At 43.1% G+C, this 21,767-nt stretch overlaps 1 protein-coding gene across 1 annotated transcript in view; it reads left to right on the plus strand.

Annotated features, from left to right (window-relative positions):
- Nucleotides 1-20,990, plus strand: part of LOC119973948 (POC1 centriolar protein homolog A-like) — a 139,562-nt gene extending 118,572 nt beyond the window's left edge. Inside the window, 2 exon segments of the mRNA XM_038812632.1 lie at nucleotides 8,661-8,861; nucleotides 20,563-20,990. Of these exon segments, the coding sequence (XP_038668560.1) occupies nucleotides 8,661-8,861; nucleotides 20,563-20,643 (282 nt within the window). The 3' untranslated portion in view covers nucleotides 20,644-20,990.
- The last annotated feature ends 777 nt before the right edge of the window (nucleotides 20,991-21,767 follow it).

Consider the following 21,767-nt stretch of genomic DNA (forward strand, 5'->3'; position numbering starts at 1 on the left):
TTTGAGAACACGTACAAACAGGTTCAAACACATCTTCATCCCTGTTACCAGACTCCTGAATGACCACCTTATGGATTGAACTGATCACTTCACACATCTTCTCTACTGAGTAGTACTACAATCCGTATGCTTCACCCGATGCCTATGTCTATGTATTTACATTGTGTATTTATGTGTGTCCAATTTTTTTCATGTACAGAACAATCTGTCTGGACTGTACACAGAACAATACTTTTCACTGTACCTCAGTACAGGGGACAATAAATAAAATAAAATAAAATCAGAAAGTTGAGACTCCAGCACTGATCCCTGTAACACACCACCCATCACATCTAGCAAACACGAAAATGACCCATTTATTCCTACTCTGTTCCTGTTAGCTAGCAAATTTTCTATCACTATTAATATGTTACCCTCTGCACAATAAGCTTTGATGAGACAAATGCTTCAAAAAAATTTAAGTGGAATAGTCTCCCTTCCTTTTTGAATAAATGAGTTAATGTTTCAAGTTCATATGACTCATCCTGGTGCGGCACTGTGGCACAATGGTTAGCACTGCTGCATCACAGCTTCAGGGACCTGGGTTCAATTCCGGCCTTGGGTAACTGCCTGTGTGGAGTTTGCACTTTCTCCCTGTGTCTGCGTGGGTTTCTTCCGGGTGCTCCGGTCTCCTCTCACAGTCCAAAGATATGCTGAGTGGGTGGATTAGCTATGCTAAATTGCCCTTAGTGTCCAGAAGGTTAGATGGGGTTTCTGGGTTACGGGGATAGGGTGGAGGCATGGGCTTAAGTAGGGTGCTCTTTCCAAGGGCCGGTGCAGACTTGATGGGCTGAATGGCCTCCTTCTGCACTGTAGGGATTCTATGATTTGTCAGAGCTTCAGTAATTTGGGCTTGAAATTATAACTCTGTTTCTCTCTCCACAGATGCTGCCTGACCTGCTGAGTTTATTCTGCATTTTCTGTTTTTATTTCAGATTTCTAGCATATGCAGCATTTTACGTTTATCCAGTTCTATATCCTGGTTTCCTGAACTTAAGTCATCCATCTCTGTTATGCTAATGTCATCGTTAATTAACAGAAGCATCCCTCCACCTTTTCCGACTTTGGGTCACATACTCTTCAATATTTAGGACAAATCTACTTAACCATACCTATTTAGTTAAATAATGCACAAAATGCAACTAAAATCGGATTATGAAATAGCATAACTTGAAAACACAATAAGGATTAATTCACAGTCAATATATCCTAAAAGTTGATTTTCTTTCATTTAAAAAAAGATGATTTCTGGATGACACACTTGATAGTCCTTCCAGATGTAGGATGGAATTTAATGGAATTTAAATGTTGAAAAACATTTCAGAAAGATGATTTGTTGTAACACTATGTCCTGTGCTCTCCCATAGCCTTCGATAACTAATATTTGCAAATTTTTAAATTGAAAATACAGAAGCAATACGTGTTTAAACTGTTACGACACCCCGGGCTAGTGTGCAGTCAATTCAAGCCCCACCTGACCCGGAGTTGCAACACAATTGATTTATCCAATAATTCTTAAGAGTTGCATTGTAGATTCTTTCAGAAATACAGCAACTCACAGCCTCTCTGGAGAAAACTTGAGAGAGAGAGAGAGGAAGGAGAAGAAGAAGTTGTTGTTGTTGCCCTGAGTGTCCATGATTCAAACCATCCTTTCCTTAGGTCTCTCAAATTCATCCCACTCAGGCAGGATCCAGTCACTACCTGTTACCGAGCAGTATACGGGCATTTGCCCAATTCAGTGGCCACCAGCCAATCAATCGAGCCACGTCACACCTATCTCTCGGGTGCTAAGAAATCTGAGTGTTGCTGTCCAAAGCTAGCAGTACCATATACTATTTTGCAACTTCTTGAATTCTTCCTTCTCTCTGCTGCTTGACTTAAAGATACATGTCCTTTAAGCGTCAATGGATCAAAATGATAACAATAAAAATAAAGATAACAATAAAATAAAGGTAACAAAAACAATTTGCAAATATTGTAGGCAGCACGGTAGCATAGTGGTTAGCACAGTTGATTCACAGCTCCAGGGTCCCAGGTTCGATTCCGGCTGGGTCACTGTCTGTGCAGAGTCTGCACGTTCTCCCCGTGTGTGCATGGGTTTCCTTCGGGTGCTCCAGTTTCCTCCCACAGTCCAAAGGTGTGTGGGTAAGGTGGATTGGCTATGCTAAATTTTCCTTAGTGTCCAAAAAATGTTAAGTGGGGGTTACTGGTTTACGGGGATAGGGTGGATACGTGGGCTTCAGTAGGGTGCTCTTTGTAAGGGCCGGTGCGGACTTGATGGGCCAAATGGCCTCCTTCTGCATTGTAAATTCTGTAAAAAGAAAGGGGGGGATAAGGGAATCAACAGGAAGGACCCTTACAAACAGAAGCATTAAACTTGGTGTAACATATGGAAATTTCAGATGTTTGGGGCTGTGAGCAGCAAATAAATAACAAGCATCAGAAAAAATCTCCCTGAATGTAAATTTCAGTATTTTTCAGTAGTTATGTATTCCGGTTAACTTTAAGAAATACAAATGTAATTTATGAGGAGGAACTAAGGGCAGAATTTGTGAACTCTCATCAATGCAATGGACTAAAAGGGCATTATGAGTTGATATCAGAAACCAGCTTTAAACACTGACATAAACACATGCTTTAAATTTGTTTGTTTGATAACTTCCAGGTACCCACTAGATAAGTTTGTCCGCTGTGAAATAATTTATAGGTTGCAGGTGCGTACTATTTCCTGTTACCTTTCTGCAGGCTTTTGAAATAGTTTAACATGCCAGATATTTTTGTGAAAGGAGTAGCGTAAATTCATCTTCAAACAGAGCCTGTCAGGAAAGACCAAAGGTCAATCCAGTGAAAAGCACACATTACATTTGAAAGCTGAAAAACTGGTTTTGAGCAGTGACTGAGCTGTTTGATAATCTGGGGTTTTTTTACCCTCTGGATCTCTGAAAATAATGGAATCATCTGTTTACTTTTCTTCAGAGACTGTGGGATGGCGCTTTAGTTGTGCCTAAAAATCAACCAGTATGTGACTAAATGCTTATGATTCAAATTTTCTATTGTTACGTTCTGTCAGATATTGATGATTTCCACCTTGGAATGTAACTTGCTTACGTGTGCTTAGGCTCTCACCTGGTCAACAGATGTGAAGATTACTGACTTAATCTGAGCAGGCAACTCGCAATTCTAATTAAAGTGGAGGAAGTACAACATCTAGCAAATGTTATTATTGCAGTCTATCACATGCTTCCCGAGGTGAAAAGAAAATTAAGGTTTTTGTTTTGGAAAATGTCCAAGTTGGTTACTTTGTTCAATATGGTAATGCAACATCGATGAGAATTTTCTACTGCATGCCCTTGACGACGTCTAACTAACCTGTGTTAGAACTATCTGCAGCAGGAAATTCCTGTCTGCTGTGGCTTCATCATCTGTATGTGTATTTCTTCTTAAATTGGTCTTTAAAATGAAATTGCTGGAGCCAGAAACAAGTCAGTGTCTGAAGCTGGATTTAATTATTTAAATTTCAGAATATATATTCTGAGTTTTCAATAAGATATTAATTTCTTTTAATTATAATTAATTATATTGTTCCGCTGATATTTAAAGATTTAATTTAATAAGAATAGACGTTAAGCCCACTTGTTTCCATATTTTTCGATCTATCTTTAAAATAGCTGTAATTTATATCTTTGAAATTTCTAAAGTCTGTGATGCAAATCTTTCATTGTTGTTTAATTATACTAGTTTTGTGGATTGCGTTTCTGTTGCAGGTCATGTTGTTTGTGAGGTTTGTTTGCTGCTGAAAAGTATTGATAGAAAATAAATATTTTAGCATATTTACCATGGATCATGATGTATAATTTGACCCGGTGTATAAGATAGCCCCACGATCATGTTTTTGCATTTACTTATAGAAGTCAACTCCCCCCACTTATAGCCACAACATGCTATACTCACATTAATAGCCATCCTCAATTTTTCACCCCACAAATACATGTTTTACTTAGCCAGTAACTGTATGTGAGGGATTGACTGGGTTGTGAAGATGTGCAGGAGTTTAAGCCATCAACACAGAGCAGACCCATGTGGCAAATGATGAAGAGAAATTAGTCTTCCAACAAAATTAATGAAGTTTGAAAGGTAAACGTTGTAACATTTGCTGACTCTTCAAATAACTGTGCTGAAGCAAGGGAATTCCATGTCAGTGAAAACTGGTGCAAGGACAGAAGAAAAAATCCAACCCGAAGAAGATGCTCAAGACCAAATGTGTCCTGAAAACAGGAACCGACCACTGGCCTGATCTCAAGGAGCATGTATTGGAATGGGTCCTCAAATTGTAAGGAAGTTTTCATGGTCATCAGAAATGCAATGTGTATATACACACTTAACTCAAATTCAGCAAAGATTTCGCCAGCAGCTAGTTGGTGTAGCTGCTTTATGGGACCAGAAACGAGATCACTGAGAGACCACCAAAATTACCAGTTTTCAGCTTTATCAGATAGAGCAAAAACATGAGTACCCATTATGCCACATCAGCAACATGGATGAAGCACCTATGAATTTCAATATGCCAAGCAACAAAGCTGTAGAGTGAACATAGAACATAAAACAGACAGTGCAGAAGGAGGCCATTCGGCCCATCGAATCTGCACCGACCCACTTAAGCCCTCACTTCCACCCTATCCCTGTAACCCAGTAACCCCTCCGAACCTTTTTGGACACTAAGGGCAATTTAGCATGGCCAATCCACCTAACCTGCACGTCTTTGGACTCTGAGAGGAAACCGGAACACCTGGCGGAAACCCACGCAGACACGGGGCGAACATGCAGACTCCGCACATTGACCCAGCGGGGAATCGAACCTGGGACCCTGGCGCTTTGAAGCCATAGTGCTAGCCACTTGTGCTACCGTGCTGCCCCACAGTGGAAAGGTTCACAAACAATTCTAGTGAAAACCACAGGACATGAGAATCACAGTTGCCTGCATGGCCGACACAACTAAATTAAAGCTTATGGTAATTTTCAAACGTAAAACCGGGCCAAAATTCAAGTTCCTTTTTTGTATGTGCCCATGACCATGGTTGAATGGATAAAGATGGAGTGAAGTTATGGATCAGTAATGAATTAACATGTTCAAATTCCATTTAACTGATGAGATGGCGAGGTGCCTGCAAAGTAATATCACTTACATTGCAGTTATACCGGGAAGTCTAATATCCATAGTTTAACCCTTTGGATGTGTGCCTCAATAAACCATTCAACGGATCATGTTTGTACTGAAGGATGATTGATGGAGGAAAAAGCCCTCTCAAAGCACTACTCTGCTCGCCTGTTGTGTATGGTTTTGTCATCAAATCATGTGATGTTGTTATTGCACAAATGGTCATCAGATTGTTCAAAAGATGTGCAATATTCAATTCAGTGGATGGAGGGGAAAATGATTTGTTGTGGAGGCATGGTTATGAAAGCGACAGCGCCATGTCTGGTCCAAAGTGTGGTTCTTACGATGATGCTAACAGAATTAGACGGGATAGATTCAGAAAGAATGTTCTCGATGGTGGGTGAGTACAGAACTAGGGGTAATAGTTTGAGGATAAGGGGTAAACATTTTAGGACTGAAGGAAGGAGAAATTCCTTCACCCAGAGAGTGGTGAATCTGTGGAATTAACTACCACAGAAAGTAGTTGAGGCCAAAACGTTGTGTAATTTCAAGAAGGAATTAGATACAGCTCTTGAGGCTAAAGGGATCAAGGGATATGGGAGGAAGGTGGGATAAGGTTATTGAACTTGATGATCAGCCTTGATCATAATGAATGGTGGAGCAGCCTTGAAGAACCAAATGGCCTCCTCCTGCTGCTATTTTCTATGTTTCTATACCATAGCCAAAGTGATGCAGGATGAATTGATGAACTCTTTGCTTGTTTTCCCCAACATTAGTAGAAATGCCTCACTGTTTCTCCACACGAGAGATATTTCTTGAGTTATGCTTTTAACTTCTTGATCTAATAGTCAATCAGCCAAATTTATGAGTTTTCCTGCTTCTCTTCGAAGCCAAAATGATCACCTGCCTCTGGAAAAATACAGAACTAGCTGTGGTGAATTTTCTTTCTCAAAAATTGTTTCTGCTACAGACAAAATTTGTCTTCAATTGATGCCCACATATCCTTGTGATTTCACTGAGAGGTGAGGTAATGGTTCTGAGCTTTGCTGCAATCTGTAAAATCTGTGAGAAATGTTAAACTCAAAGGGGGTCATTTTTAATTTAGGACGATTGTGTCCAACAAGAGATATCAGAGTAGCTGCTGGTTAAGCATCTCTCCAGATATTCATGACTGAAATGGAAATCTGGAGATGTAAAGCTGGCCGTTGCTCTAATAGCACCTGTTTGTACTATCATCTTAAGTCGGAATTTTCCAAAATATGTTACAGCAACTGTTATTTGTAACGTTGCACTGGGATTTGTACATAGTTATGTCTATTTGAGTAAAACTCAAAACAAGATCAATGGTCCTGGGAACTTCTGGCACAGCATTTTAATCTGTTGCATAATACTTTGAGAATTTGGGGCCTCACGGTAGCATGGTGGTTAGCATCAATGCTTCACAGCTCCAGGGTCCCAGGTTCGATTCCCGGCTGGGTCACTGTCTGTGTGGAGTCTGCACGTCCTCCCCGTGTGTGCGTGGGTTTCCTCCGGGTGCTCCGGTTTCCTCCCACAGTCCAAAGATGTGCGGGTTAGGTGGATTGGCCATGCTAAAATTGCCCGTAGTGTAAGGTTAATGGGGGGATTGTTGGGTTACGGGTATGTGGGTTTAAGTAGGGTGATCATTGCTCGGCACAACATCGAGGGCTGAAGGGCCTGTTCTGTGCTGTACTGTTCTATGTTCTATGTTCTAATTATTGACTATATTTATTGATTTCCATTATTTATCAGATTTCAGCATTTTACATTTTAAATTGTGTGAAGGAAAAGTAGTTTCCCTTTGGGCTATCTTTGATAGTAGAAATTGTTCAGTTACTCAAATAAAGTAGTTGATCCACCACCTCAAAGAGTTTATAAAGCGGATATTCAGAGATTGAGTAGGAACCACATTTACCATTTCAGGCAAAACCTTGAAAACAGCCCACAGCAGTTCAAAGACCTCTTAAACCAAGAATAACTTAATTCAGAAGAAGAACTTGTGCATAAATGAGTTTCATGGTTGTAATTTGGAATCAACTGGCACAAATATATTGTTTAAAAATAAATGAAAGTTTCTGAATTAGGATAATTGGGTGCTGGAAGGAAAGGAATCCAACATTGCCTGTTCATGCTCGTAATATACTGGAATGACGAAGGGTAGAAATTCCAATTGAAGTGGATATACAAAGATATAACACAATAATTGCTGTATATGTTATTATGCTGATGCTAATCAGATTTAACACCTTTAAAAAAAGCAAAAGCCAGACTATACGTAATATGCAGTGAAATTGCCAATTCGAATTTCTAGTCTAAATCTTTGTTTGCTACCTTACTCTTATATTAGTTTCTCTGAACATCTCTTTGCACATTGTGGTCTCTAAATCTACTTTGGGTAAAATGTACAAAAGGAAATTTCTGACATCTAGTTTGTGTGAGTCTGCAGTACAAATCTAGACCTGAACAAAGAGGCTAATAGGAGGTCTTGCTCTAGCACAGTCGAACAAGAATTTAAATATTTTGAGATCTAACTAGTGTAAAACTAGTCTTTTAAAGTTCGACACAACATTGCAAAAAAGGAAAACAGTTATTGAGAGAGGTAAGTAATCGTCTCTGGGTGGGGAATTTTTAACTTCATATTTGTACAGAACAGAACATTAAGTTTTCAAAGGTTGATTGCATGGCTGCTTATTTATGTTTACACACAACTCGCTGAAGAAATTGAAGTATTATAGGAACTCAATATGTTGATATTATTGATCTAAGCCAGGCTTGTCCAACAAACAGCCCCTGTGTGTGGCCCCTGAGGCCAGTTTTCAAAATGCTGGTCAAACAAGTAAGCTAAAATGGAAGATTCTGCAAAGAGCCGCACCTCCAATCATAGGCCCTTCCTTTTGTGTGAGTGAGTGTGAGTGTGAATCTGTGTGTGTGAGAGACGGTGAATGAGTGTGTGTGTGTGAGAGGCCGAGTATGATTGTGTGAGAGAGAGGGCGAGTGTGTGTTTGTGTGTGGCAGAATGAGAGGCTGTCTGCCTTCTTCCCAATCTCAGGATTTACTTACATACACATACACAAAAAGAGTGAGCACCCTGAGACTCAGAGTGCGTCTGGCACATATACTCTGACCTTCTCACACTCTGGCCATTTTTATTCATTAGCTGTACTCTTTTTATTCACGTAACAATTTATTGCAGGCTATTGCTTTAGTTTTACACAATTGTTTGTTTCCTTAATTTTTTTTTGAAATTCAATTTAAAGTTGTGTCAAACCTTATCTTTCCGAAGTTTAATAGTCGGCCCCTTGAATGAGAAATAAATGGAAATTTACCCCTCCCCCAAGCAAAAAGCTAGGACAAGCCTGGCCTAGGGTGATTCTACAAAAAAAAAATTTGATTCAGGTTACCCTTGAACCATGTGCCAGCTTTTAAATATCTTCTGTTTGTGTTGTAGAAGCGCTTGGAGACAAACTTTTCAGACACTGGGTCAACTGACCTAAATCAACAAAAGAGCCATTCAGGCAACGGTCTGGCATCCAATGCAAAACCTGTTCTTCCCTTAAACCAGTTTCATCTGCAAGAAGGGAACGGCATCCCCTCAGCACTTGCAAGTACTCTGGAACACATAGTAGGGCAGCTGGATGTTCTCACTCAGGTAGGTGACATCAGTTGCAGCACTTTGTCACTAGTGAAATATTGGGAGGATTTCCTATCTGAGTCACCTGGGTCAGTGAGTATGTGTGTGTGAGACAGCCACTCTTAGCATTTGTTTAAACATAGCATCACAGTAACCTATTTTTACTTCACTGGAGAAGCACCCTAATGTTTAAATGCCAATATACATCGCAGTAACTAGCTTTAGCTTTAAAATACTTCAGCTTGAACAAAATGGCAGGATGTAACATACAAAATGTTCTGATTTCCATCTAACAACAATTTCCACTTTCATTTATTGTGTTTCTAACACAATTGGATATTTGAAGTTACTTTGGAAAAGTGTAAGTAACAGACATCAAACAGGAACTATGCGAAGCAAATAGGATCCAAAGGCCTGGTGGAAAAGGTTCACTTTGAAAAAACTTTCAGAAGGTGTGCAAAATGTAGCACAGGGTTTGGGAAGAACTCCACAGTTAAGGGACGGGATTCTCCCAGCCCCGCGCCGGGCCGGAGAATCCCCGCAACCGCGCCACGCCGCCCCGACGACGGCACATGATTCTCCATGGAGCGGAGAATCAGCGGCTTTGCGCCGGCGCGTTTGGTGCGGCACCGGTCGTGGGCCACTCTACGCGGCCAGGCCGCCGTCCACACCTGGTCGCAGCTGGCGGGAACTCTGTGCGCAGTGTCGGGGGGTGGCCTGTGAAGGGAGGGGAGGGGGCTCCAATGTGGGGGAGGCCTCCGATGGGGCCTGGCCCACGATCGGGGCCCACCGATCGGCGGGCCGGCCTCTGAACTCCCGCGCCATGTTGCGTCGGGGCCGGCATGTTGAGGGAGGCCACCGCGCATGCGCAGGTTGGCGCGGCACACTGTTCGCTCCGGGATAGGAGGCTGGAGCGGTGTGAACCTCTCCAGTGCCATGCTGGCCCCCTGTAGAGGCCAGAATTGGTACTCCCAGCGGCCTGTTCACGCTGTCGTGAAAAACGACGGTGTTTCCAACGGCGTTTCCAACCGAATGAGAGAACCTCACCCACTATGGGTGTTGTGCCGTTGATAATTCAATGGAAGGAAGATATAACAAGTCTTGATTCAATAGAATGGAGTGTGTTCTGAGACATGGGCCTGCTTTATCTGGATGACAGGGTCTCGCTTTCTGCCCTCCAACGTGTCGGTGAGAAACGCACCATCTGAGTGCCCTGCAGCCATTTCACGCTCAAGCAGTTTAATACCCGCGTGAATTTCCCACTGGATCTTCTGTTGGGAAACCTGCTGGAGGCTGGTGTGAAACTGGTCTGCATCCCGCTAACACCTTCACCGTAACCCATTAACCCCACCCAACCTTTTTGGACACTAAGGGCAATTTTGCATGGCCAATCCACCTAACCTGCACATCTTTGAACTGTGGGAGGAAACTGAAACACCCAGAGGAAACCCACGCAGGCACGGGGAGAAAGTGCAGACTCCGCACAGACCCAAGCCGGGAATCAAACCTGGGACCCTGCAGCTGTGAAGCAACTGTGATAACCACTGTGCTACCGTGCAGCATGCTAGATTTGGTCAGAATATTGAATACAGGAGTTGGGATGGCTTGTTGAAGTACAAGACTTTCGTAAGACCACACATGGCATCTGTGTTCAGTTCTGGTCACCCTATTATAGGAAGGATATTGTTAAACTAGAATGAGTGCAAAAAATATTTACGAGGATGCTACCAGGACTTGATGATCTGAGTTATAAGGAGAGGCTGGATAGGCTGTGGCTTTTTCCCCTGGAGTGTAGGAGCCTTCTGGGTGATCTTATAGAGGTCTATAAAATAATGAGGAACATCGATAAGGTAGATAGTCGACATCTTTTCCCAAAGGTAGAGGAGTCTAGAACTAGAGGGCAAAGTTTTAAGGTGAGAGGGGAGTGATAGAAAAAGAGACCAGAGGGGAAATTTCTTCACACTGAGGGTGGTGAGTATCTGGAACAGGCTGCTAGAGGCAGTGGTAGGGGCCGGTACACTTTTTTTCCTTTAAAAAGCAGTTAGACAGTTACATGTGCAGGGTGGATATAGAGGGATATGGGCCAAATGCAGGCAAGTGGGGACTAGCTTAGTGATAGACACTGGGCGGCATGGACCCGATGGGCCTGTTTCCAAGCTGTAAACATCTATGACTCTATCTATGATTCTATGACCACCATTTCCCCAAATGCTTCTGAGAAAGGCTCACATTTCTGAATTCCAGCTCATTTTCCAAATTGGAGTGTGGTTATGCTGGATGCCATTAATCAGCAATTCTCCCTTAACTAGTCAGCGCCACATGTAAATATAAATTTCCATATCCCACAGGGGGAGATTACCTAGAGGGTGTGTAACACATTGCAGAAATTTTCCTCAGGAAATGCAGTGGATTGGGTAAATTCCAAGAGGCAGCATGTTTGAAATGGATGAATTTTCACTTTTTTTCTCTCATGCCGTGACAACAAAACCATTTTGGACTAGAAAATATTCACAGTCCTTTGCTATCATTCTGGGTTGAAGGGGAAGGGCAGAGGCCACTGCGGGTACATCATAGTTTGTTTGATGGTAGTTTGCTCCACCTATATAGATGGCAGCACGGTAGCATAGTGGTGGCAGCACGGTAGCATAGTGGTTAGCATAAATGCTTCACAGCTCCAGGGTCCCAGGTTCAGTTCCCGGCTGGGTCACTGTCTGTGCGGAGTCTGCACGTCCTCCCCGTGTGTGTGTGGGTTTCCTCCGGGTGCTCCGGTTTCCTCCCACAGTCCAAAGATGTGCGGGTTAGGTAGATTGGCCATGCTAAATTGCCCGTAGTGTCCTAAAATAAAGTAAGGTTAAGGGGGGTGGGGTTGTTGGGTTACGGGTATAGGGTGGATACGTGGGTTTGAGTAGGGTGATCATTGCTCAGCACAACATCGAGGGCCGAAGGGCCTGTTCTGTGCTGTTCTATGTTCTATATTCCAAAATTTGTAAGTTTCCAAGAAATCCTATTGAGTACCTAGAGAACTTTAAAATTCACCTTTTCCATTTTTTTGTTGAGGCGATACCCTTGTGGAGCAGGAACTGACGCAGCTCATCGCTCATGAATCAGGATCCTCTGTCACTGTGGATGTAGGAGGGGAAGTCGAACAGAGCGAAGATGGTGTTGAGGGCTTTGATGACGGTGGCAGCATCATGTCGGGCATGGGATGGCGAAGGGGAATTTGGAGTATTCATCGACCACACTGAGGAAATACGTGTTCCGGTCGGTGGAGTGGAGGGGCCCTTTGAAGTCTACGCTGAGGCGTTCAAAGGGGCGGAGGCCTTCACCAGGCGCGCACGGTCCGGCTGGTAGAAGTGCGGTTTGCACTCCGCACAGACCTGGCAGTCTCTGGTGATGGCCCTGACTTCCTCGACGGAGTAGGGCAGATTGTGGGCCTTGATGAAGTGGTACAACCATGTGACTCCCGGGTGACAAAGGTTGTCGTGCAGAGTCCGGAGTCGGTCCACCTGTGCGCTGGCACATGTACCTCGGGATAGGACATCGGGAGGCTCGGTGAGCTTACCGGGGGATACAAAATCTCGTAGTTGGAGGTGGAGAGCTCGATCCTCCACCTCAAGATTTTATCATTTTTGATCTTGCCCCGCTGTGTGTTGTTAAACATGAAGGCTACCGACCGTTGGTCAGTGAGGAGAGTGAATCTCCTGCCGGCCAAGTAATGTCTCCAATGCCGCACTGCTCCAACGATGGCCTAGGCCTCTTTTCGACGGAGAAGTGCCGAATTTCGGAGGCATGAAGGGTTCGTGAAAAGAATGCCACGGGCTTGCCTACCTGGTTGTGGGTGGCGGCTAGAGCGACGTCTGATGCGTCGCTCTCGACTTGAAAGGGTAATGTCTCGTCGAATGCGTGCATCGTGGCCTTGGCAATGTCGGCCCTAATACGGTTGAAGGCCTGTTGAGCCTCGCCCATCAGGGGGAAAAGGGTGGACTGGATGAGTGGGCGGGCCTTGTCCGCATAATTTGGAACCCACTGGGCGTAGTAAGAAAAGAAGCCCAGGCAGCGTTTGAGGGCCTTGGGGCAGTGGGGAAGTGGGAGTTCCATGAGGGGGCGCATGCGGTCGGGATCGGGCCCCAGAACTCCGTTCTAGACCACATAGCCAAGGATGGCTAAACGGTTCGTGCTGAATATGCACTTCTCCTTGTTATAAGTGAGGTTTAGGAGAGTGGCGGTGCGGAAAAATTTGGCACGGTTGGCGTCGTGGTCCTGCTGGTTGTGGCCGCAGATGGTGACATTGTCTAGGTATGGGAAAGTGGCCCGCAGCCCGTACCGGTCTACCATTCAGTCCATCTCCCTTTGGAAGACCGAGACCCTGTTGGTGATGCCGAAGGGACCCCTAAGTAAGTGGTAGAGGCGGCCATCTGCCTCAAATAGCATGGCTATACAGTACCCCCGGATCGCCACGGAGTGTGACCCGGAGGCCAGGAAGATTCTCTGATTGGCGGGGTGTACCGCGAGGGAGCAGCGTCTTACCGTATCGAGATGTGTGAAGCTCTCAGTGCTCCCGGAGTCCAGCAGACAGGAGATCTCGTGCCCATCGATCTTCATGCTAGATTGTGTGGTCGATCGTGACCGAGGCAAGCCACGGCTGGTCGTTGCTGCTGTCAGACAATGGGGTGCCCGGGGGGCATGGGTCCTGGAACGACGGTGGCGCCCACGTGCTCTGGGGGAGTCAATTTGGCGGCGCCTGACGATCCTGAGGAGGGCTAGATGGCGACACCCACGGGCCACACGTGGCAGGGTTTGAACAAGATGGCGGTGCCCATGGGCCGTACGTGGCCTGGGGAGGGGAAGATGGCGGCGCCCACTTGCCGTGCGTGGTCCGCGGGGGGGAAGATGTCGGCGCCCCTGTCCTTAGGTTGGGGGGGGGGTCGGTGCGATAGCGGCGACTGAGCGAGCCTGGCACACCACAGTGAAGTGCCCCTTTTTGCCGCAGGCCTTGCAAAGGACACTCCAGGTCGGGCAGCATTGGAGGGATGTTTTGACTGCCCACAGAAGTAACATCTGGAGCCCCCTGGGGTTGGCTGGTTGGCACTTGGCACAGGCGTATGGTTGGCTGAGTGGGGTCCCCAATGGGGCGGCCGTCTGCGGGGTCCACAATGCGTAGGAGGGGTGGGCCACGCAGCCGGGTGTGTAGGCCTGGATATTGCGCGAGCGCCCGTCATCGATAGCGCCAGCTTTTTGGTTGCCACGAGGTCGAGCGTGGCCCCCTCTAAAAGTCGCTGGTGGATGTGATCTGACGCAATCCCTGTAACAAAAGCGTGAGTAAATTCGAGTGTTCCGTGGCCGTGACGGCCTGACAGTCAGAGTCTCTGACCAGGGGAATTAGGGCACGCCAGAAATCTTCTATTGACTCACCAGGGAGTTGACTGCGAGTTGAGAGAAGGTGCCAGGCGTAAAACGTGTTAGTCCGCTGAGCGTAACTCTCTTTCAGTCACACCATGGCTTCATCGTGGGTCGGCGCATCCTGGATAAGCAGAAAAACGCTGGAGCTCAGCCGCGTGTAGAGGATCTGGATCTTCTGAGCTTCCGGAATTGGGTCTGGTGCAGACCTGATCTAAGATTCGCAACAAGCCAGCCAGTGTTCAAAGTCCTTTTTGGCATTGCTTGATTGCGGATCCAGCTGCAGGCGATCCGGCTTGATGCGGAGGTCCATCTTCTGAAAACTTTAGTGTAATAAATTGATGCACGATCAATTGCACAAAGACGAGAGTTGAATACAACTGAGGCTTTATTACACTAAGACGTGTGGCCTCCTACAGCAGCTGGCGAAATGGCTGCTATACGGGGAGCACACATATTTATACTCCGCCTACTGGGCAGAGCCAGCAGGCAGGGACTACCCCCGTACCTGTAGTACAGGGCCTTACCATACATACCCTAATATATACAGCAGTGGTTACTACCACATCTAGCAAGCATAAATGAGCCACAGTATGAGCTCAGCTGATTATCTTGAATTGGTTAATATCATTCTGTGATTTACAAATTGAAAACCGCCACCTCATCAACCCCAGTCTGTGAACAAGCTTGTCAAGGAGCTAAACGGGCTCTCAATTGGAGGAAATTGGGTTCCTGTCCTCCCTTTTAAAATTACATCACGTTATAGAGATGGTAGGGTATGGTATTTTCAATCACACCCATAGTTGTTCCTGTCCCCACTGGCAATTGAAAATCAAGTCCATGATTATTTTTGATCTTATCTGTTCCTTGCTATGTGACTCAGCTAGTTAGTGTTAGTTGTGAATTTGCGTTAGGAGTGGAACATAAGTTGTGCCAGGGCCCCAGATTCAATTCCCACTTTGGTCACTGTCTTTGTGGAATCTGCATGTTCTCCGTGTGTCTGCATGGGTTTCCTCCGGGTGCTCTGGTTTCCTCCCACAAGTCCCGAAAGACTAGCTGTTGGTTGAATTGGACATTCTGAATTCTCCCTCTGTGTACCCGATCAGGCGCCCAAGTGTGGTGACTAGGGGATTTTCACAATAACTTAATTGCAGTGTTAATGCAAGCCTACTTGTGATAATAATAAAGATTAATGAATTAATTGTACAATGTTAGTTTATCACAAGTGTGACAATACTTTGAGGTAGTTCACAATGTTGTATAAGTAATAAACTGCCTGCATTTAAGCCTATACTACTTGCTTTATGTATTATTTAAACCAGTTATTTGTTTTTTTTGTAACCCAACTTCTTTATCAGTGAACTGTCTCAGGTGGTCAACAGTACATGTGTCAGGAGGTGATTTACCTTGTGGATTTGTTTGTGGAAGATTAACTTTATTCACAGAATCAGCAACATTCAACCTACATTAATTTTACTACCAAACAAAGATAAACAAGCTGAAAGCTTTCCGAATTGACATTATTTAACAGTTTGAGTAATGCTAATCGAAATCCATTCTCATCTTCTCAAGAAAAGTTTGTTGGAGTAAAATAATTAGTAAGAATGTTGTGAAGAAAATGCACACAAACATCCCAATGTAGTTACAAATGATTTTTACCCTATTTGCACTGGATGAGTGGTGTTTTAAAACAGATAATCACTCGTACTGAATTTCGGGATTTCGCACAGAAGGTTTCTATAAGTAGGCTTACTGTTTTAAAAAAGAGACCCTTGTTAAAATGAGGTGCTCGAAATTGAATCTAATTGTACATACACTTCAGAAATTAAGAAACATATTGCAATCATGTCATAATTCGAAAGTATTGCACTCTCATTAAAATTGACTATCCATCAAAATATTATTAATGAACAATTTACAAATTTGAAACAATATATTGCATTATATTATAATATTTTAAATATTCCAGTGATGATTCTAAAAAGCAGTGTTAACTTTAGTTGTTCAGAGATGATCATCAAATAGGATATCGCGATATAGAATCTGTTTTCAGAGGCTGATTGAAACAAGAGCAATCTTTTTGAAATCAGATAGCCATGCCCTGAAAAAGTTTTGTAAACTCAGAGGAATTCAATTATTTCCATGTGTTTCTAATATTTGGCTTGAAAACCACCATTTTGTCTACCAGAGAGAGAAGACATCTGGTTTACATTTCTGGAGGAAGTAGGTCTGTAAACTGCTGTGTTTCTCTTGTGGCATGTGGTAAATAGCGCAAGTCTAACAGAAAAGAAGGCTTCCAGGCATATTGGGCAATTTATTGACATTCCATACTCTCAACCATTTGCTTAGACTGTTGCCCTCTGACCTAGCAGTCTGGTTTTCCAGGGACGCTGTCACACTTTCAAAGATACCTAAAATGGTCTCCCTTGTTAATCTGGGTCATTCATGATTGTCAGTAAGACCATAAGGCAAAGGGCATAGTTGAATGGATCAGATGGATAAGTTGGATGGATCAGATGGGCAAAGCTTGTCGATTGCTAACACTTTAAAAAGATGAATATTCTAGGAACAGTGGAATCTTTTTAATAATTGTTTGCTTATATCTTTATCTGCAATACACCACTTTGATCTGAAAATATATGTCCTGAATCACTTTGATAACTGTTTTCTAAATAACATTTAATATTCTGTCTACAACCTTTAATTTAGTTACCTTAATTAAGGTTGCATTAAGCCTCAATTTCTGTTAAAGGTTCTTTTCAGTGCAAAAAAAACTGCATTTATTTAATTTTTTATAAATTTAGTGTACCCAATTATTTTTTTCCAATTAAAGGCCAATTTAGTGTGTTCAATCCACCTACCTTGCACATCTTTGGGTTATGGGGGTGAAACCCACGCAAACACGGGGAGAATGTGCAAACTCCACACAGACAGTGACCCAGAGCCGGGATCGAACCTGGGATCTCGATGCTGTGAGGCAGCAGGGCTAACCCACTGCGCCACCGTGCTGCCCTAAAAACTGCATTTATAATAGCTTTCGTAGCCTTGATGTGGAAACAACTCCATTTATATTATGGATGAAATTAGAAATCACTGAGAAAAATACAACTATGCCTGCAAAGCCATGGTAACTTTTAAGTTATTGTTAGCTTTGTTTCTAGTGGTTGGGCGTATGCATACAGGATGGTGTCTGCAGAACCATTCAGCTCTTCACTGTCTGTGAAAGAAAAAGTAATTAGATTCTGTATCTTGCCATCAGGACATTCCAAGGCACTTTATGACAAATGAATTATTTTCAAAAACTGACCCACTTGTTACACAGGGAAATATGGTGGCCAATTTGCGTACAGGAACCTCCCAGTTGATTTGCTATAACAGTTGCAGAATCAACACCCTACCCTTCTTTAAATAGTATTGTGGGACTTTTACCTCTGTTTAATGGCTCATTCATAAAACAGCTCCCGAGTAACAGGGCATTTCTTCAGTGTTGCACTGAAGCATCAGGCTAGATTAGGTGGTCAAGTCCTAGAGTGCAACTTGATTTCAGAGGCAAGAACACCTGTACTTTTTGGACACAAAGGAAGCCGAGGGATTATCAAGATGGGAAAGTGGAGCTGAGGTGGAAGATCAACCATAATCATATTGAATGGTGGAGTCGGCAGTGTGGCCTATTCCTGCTCCCATTTTTTATTGTTCCAATACAATCAACTGTGTCGTACTGGCTCCATGCCTTCAACACAGCAAAAGCCTTTAAAATGATATTCCTGTTGAGCTGCCACAATCTTTGCAGAAACCACCTCTTTTAGTCAGTCTTAGATGCAAAGAAGTCAGCAGCTCATTTCAGCTTTGACAAAGGGTCACCTGGACTCGAAACTTTAGCTCTTTTCTCTCTCTACAAATGCTGCCAGACCTGCTGAGATTTTCCAGCATTTTCTCTTTGGTTTCAGATTCCAGCATCCGCAGTAATTTGCTTTTAGCTCATTTAATTTATTTTATTGTTGTGCCACTGAAATCCGAGCTGCTCATTTCCCTCGTAAAGAGCATTGTAGAATGACACCCCGTTTCCTGTTGATTTTCTCTTTAGACAAGGAATCCGTGATGGATTTAAAATTAAAGATTATGTTAATTGCTTTGCACACAATATAACAATGAGATATTCTACCAAGTGGATGTGCACCATGCAGAGCTCATCTGCTTCCTGTCTGGTTCAGCGGAATATTGGCCAGGAACACTCTACAAAGGAGATCTTTGGAAGAAGCTTTATTTGAGCAGTTGATTTCGTTCTGAAATATTTTGCCCCACATAAAATTCAGGCTATGAAACACCCAAGGGTTCAAGCAGTTACTGTTCAAAATACCACCCTATCAGTTATCATAATTGTTTTTTACAAGTTGCACAACAACCTGAGTGACATGGTTTTGGGGCACTCATTTGTTGAACTGTAGAGTAATGGGCTGCACATTTGCATCAGCGGTGTATTATTTTCTCTTCCGCCGACATCACATGCTGAGCTCTGATCTTAGCTCTGTAACCATGTGGTAGTCAAAAGGTTGGGTCAGTCCTATATTATTTATGTAGGTTTGCCCAGAATATAAAATGACCATAATAACAGCTAACCTTTACCATATCAGTTTTATGCTGTTCATTTAAACAATGAATTTTCATGGCCTTTTGTTTCACAAGCCTTGCTGATTACATAGATATTTTTGGCTTACAATGAATTAATAAAAATGTTATCTCAATTCAAGTGTCCTTTGTGTGCTCCATGGGCTATTACCTTCCTCCTAGCCCAGTTGCACAAATGATACAGTAGTTCAGACTTTATATACCGCTGTGTATTTACTGATTCAATATAATCTTGACTGTTGAAATGTGAAATTTTATCTCCACATTTCAATGCCAGATCATATTTTTAGGATGTGCAATTTGCAGCACAACGATCGTGCAATGTCAATGATGAGCATAAGACCCACTGCAAGGACAGGACGGTGGCGCAGTGGTTAGCACTGCTGCCTCACAGCACCGAGGACCCAATCCCAGCCCCAGGTCACTGTTTGTGTGGAGATTGCACATTATCCCTGTAATTGCATGGGTCTCCCCACAACTCAAAAATGTGCAGGGTAGGTGGATTGGCCACGCTAAATTGCCCCTTAATTGGCAAAAAAAATTAAAATTAAAAAATAAATCCCACTGCAGCAATGTCAGATAAACTGTGTCCTAACTTTCCCCTGGACAGCACTGCTCACTACCAGCTAACTATTGCCAAGTGATCTATCTCGCACTCTGTCTTGCTAGGCTAAAAATAAAGTAAGGGATAAAAATTAAATACTCAGGAGAAGAAATTGGGTATTTTAAAATATTTGTAAGTGAATTTTGATGTACTTGAAACCTATTTATGTTAACTTCACTAAAAAGTGCATATAACATTCTTCAAAAAAACTTTTGGACATCTCGTCTACCTCTGCTTTAAGTTGACATTTTCACCAAGGGAAAATTTTTAATCAAATAATATATGCCTTGAGTGGGACCAATCTTATTTTGAACTACATATTAATGGTCCAAGCCAATTCTTTTCTTCAATTACTGATTCAAATTAATTATATGTTAATAAAATGGGGGGTCAGTTAAATTAGTGGAAGCAATTATTGAATATGACATTTGTAATATCAATATTCCACAGATAATGGTTTCTTGCAAATTGGTTAATACTTGGGATACTATTGTCGTTAGAATGGTATAGAATAAAGGTTACAACACTGTTCTGAAAAAGTCAAAGCCTCTTGTATATTGTGATGTGAATGTTTTTGTCCTATGTGGGCCCCAACCCCAAGGGAATATCAAGGAAACTGCTTTACTCTGATCCATTTAGAAGAATCTCACTATACCAGATGTCAGAGCTCATAAAGTTTAGAGAATCATGGTATCTGAATTGCAGGCAAAAAGAGAGCAGCAATGCTATTAACTCCTTAGCCTTTGGTTATATTGAAGGAGACAGTAAAAAGAAACTGGGAATTAGATGAAAGTTTTCAACCAATTTTTTTGTGTGTATGTGTGTGTGCGGTATTTGGGTACGGGCAGCATGCAATAAATTCTGTAACTGATGTAAAATCATCCAAATTGTTGCAAGCAAGATGATGTGCTACTCTAAGGCCACTCAAGATAAGTATAATTTTCATGTGCCTGTTCATTTCAGCTCAGAAATGTTTGCGTATGACAGGAAGCAGTATCACAAGCCCCTAATGCTGGCATATGAAAAGGCTATTTGTGCTGCATCCCTTTATTTTCAATGAACAGCACTTTATCTTTTCATTTTACTCTTCAGACTGTGACGATTCTTGAACAGCGACTTACATTAACAGAAGACAAGCTGCGTGAATGTCTTGACAAGCAACAGAAGTCATGATTAAAGTAAGGTCTACTGTTTGAAAACAGGACTGAAGTACCAGTGGGACTGGAAGATTAAGCATTTTGACTGACAGATGTTTAAAGTGTGTTAATCCACAGATCACCAATCAATTTTGTAAAATAGTTCATCCTCCTCGTTGCCTGAGAGCAGCTGCACTGATATTTTCAGCAGTCATCTGTATACCTTTTTCTACATTTTATACAGTGATGCCCTCTGTGTGAGGGAGTATTTCTTATAATGAAATAAATTTCTTTTTATTGTTCTATTTCAGACCGAAATGGACCCATTTGTATTAGATTTTAAACATTCTAATAAAATTTTCATCTTAAAGTTAACAGCTAAAATTTGTCAAGTCCGATGGGAATGTGATTCAATTGTTTTGAACGGTTTCAGTTGGAAATAAAGGGCTGAATTTTGTCGTGTTAGCGGGGACCCTGACAGGCAGCTGGAATGCCGAAACACATTCCAGTTTCTGCCGTTTGAGCGATCCCCAACCAGATTCTGTGGCAGTCAGACAGCTCATGAACTGCCATTGGAGCTCCTGTTCATTTAACAGATGAGACCCCCACCTCCAAGAGCTGGCAACTAATCAGTGGGCCAGCAGCTCCTCAGTCTCAGTTTTACCACCAGGACCACTGGGCACTGCTGATCTGCACTGGTGTGGAGAAACTGCATTGGCGCTGTCCTTGAACCAAGATGGATGGGGTGGGGGTTTCAGGGTTGTTTGAGGCGGTGGGGGGGGGGGTCAGGCAGACCAGCAGACCCCAGTCATGGGTTGGGAGTAGTTGAGGGGGACATGGTGTTTCCCTTGAGGGAAGCCCTTGGCTACAGGAAAGGGTGACTCCATGGGTCGATCACTGGATGCAGCCAGGTTTTACAGGGTGGTTTCCCCATGTGGCAGAGAGCACCCCGGCCAGTAGTAAAATACCAGTAGGAGCATGAGAAGACATTTAAATGGTCAGCTTAAGGGCTTCAATTAACAGCACTGATAAAATTCCATTGTGTCAAGATATGATTTGTTTCAATGAATGTTCTTCCCAGGATCTTACAATCACTAGGTAAAAAAGCAGTTGAAATATCTGAAGCAAAAAAGAATATGTTGGAATTACTCGGCTGGAATT

The sequence above is a fragment of the Scyliorhinus canicula genome, chromosome 11 (assembly GCF_902713615.1).
Source record: "Scyliorhinus canicula chromosome 11, sScyCan1.1, whole genome shotgun sequence".
NCBI classification, from domain to species: Eukaryota; Metazoa; Chordata; class Chondrichthyes; order Carcharhiniformes; family Scyliorhinidae; genus Scyliorhinus; species Scyliorhinus canicula.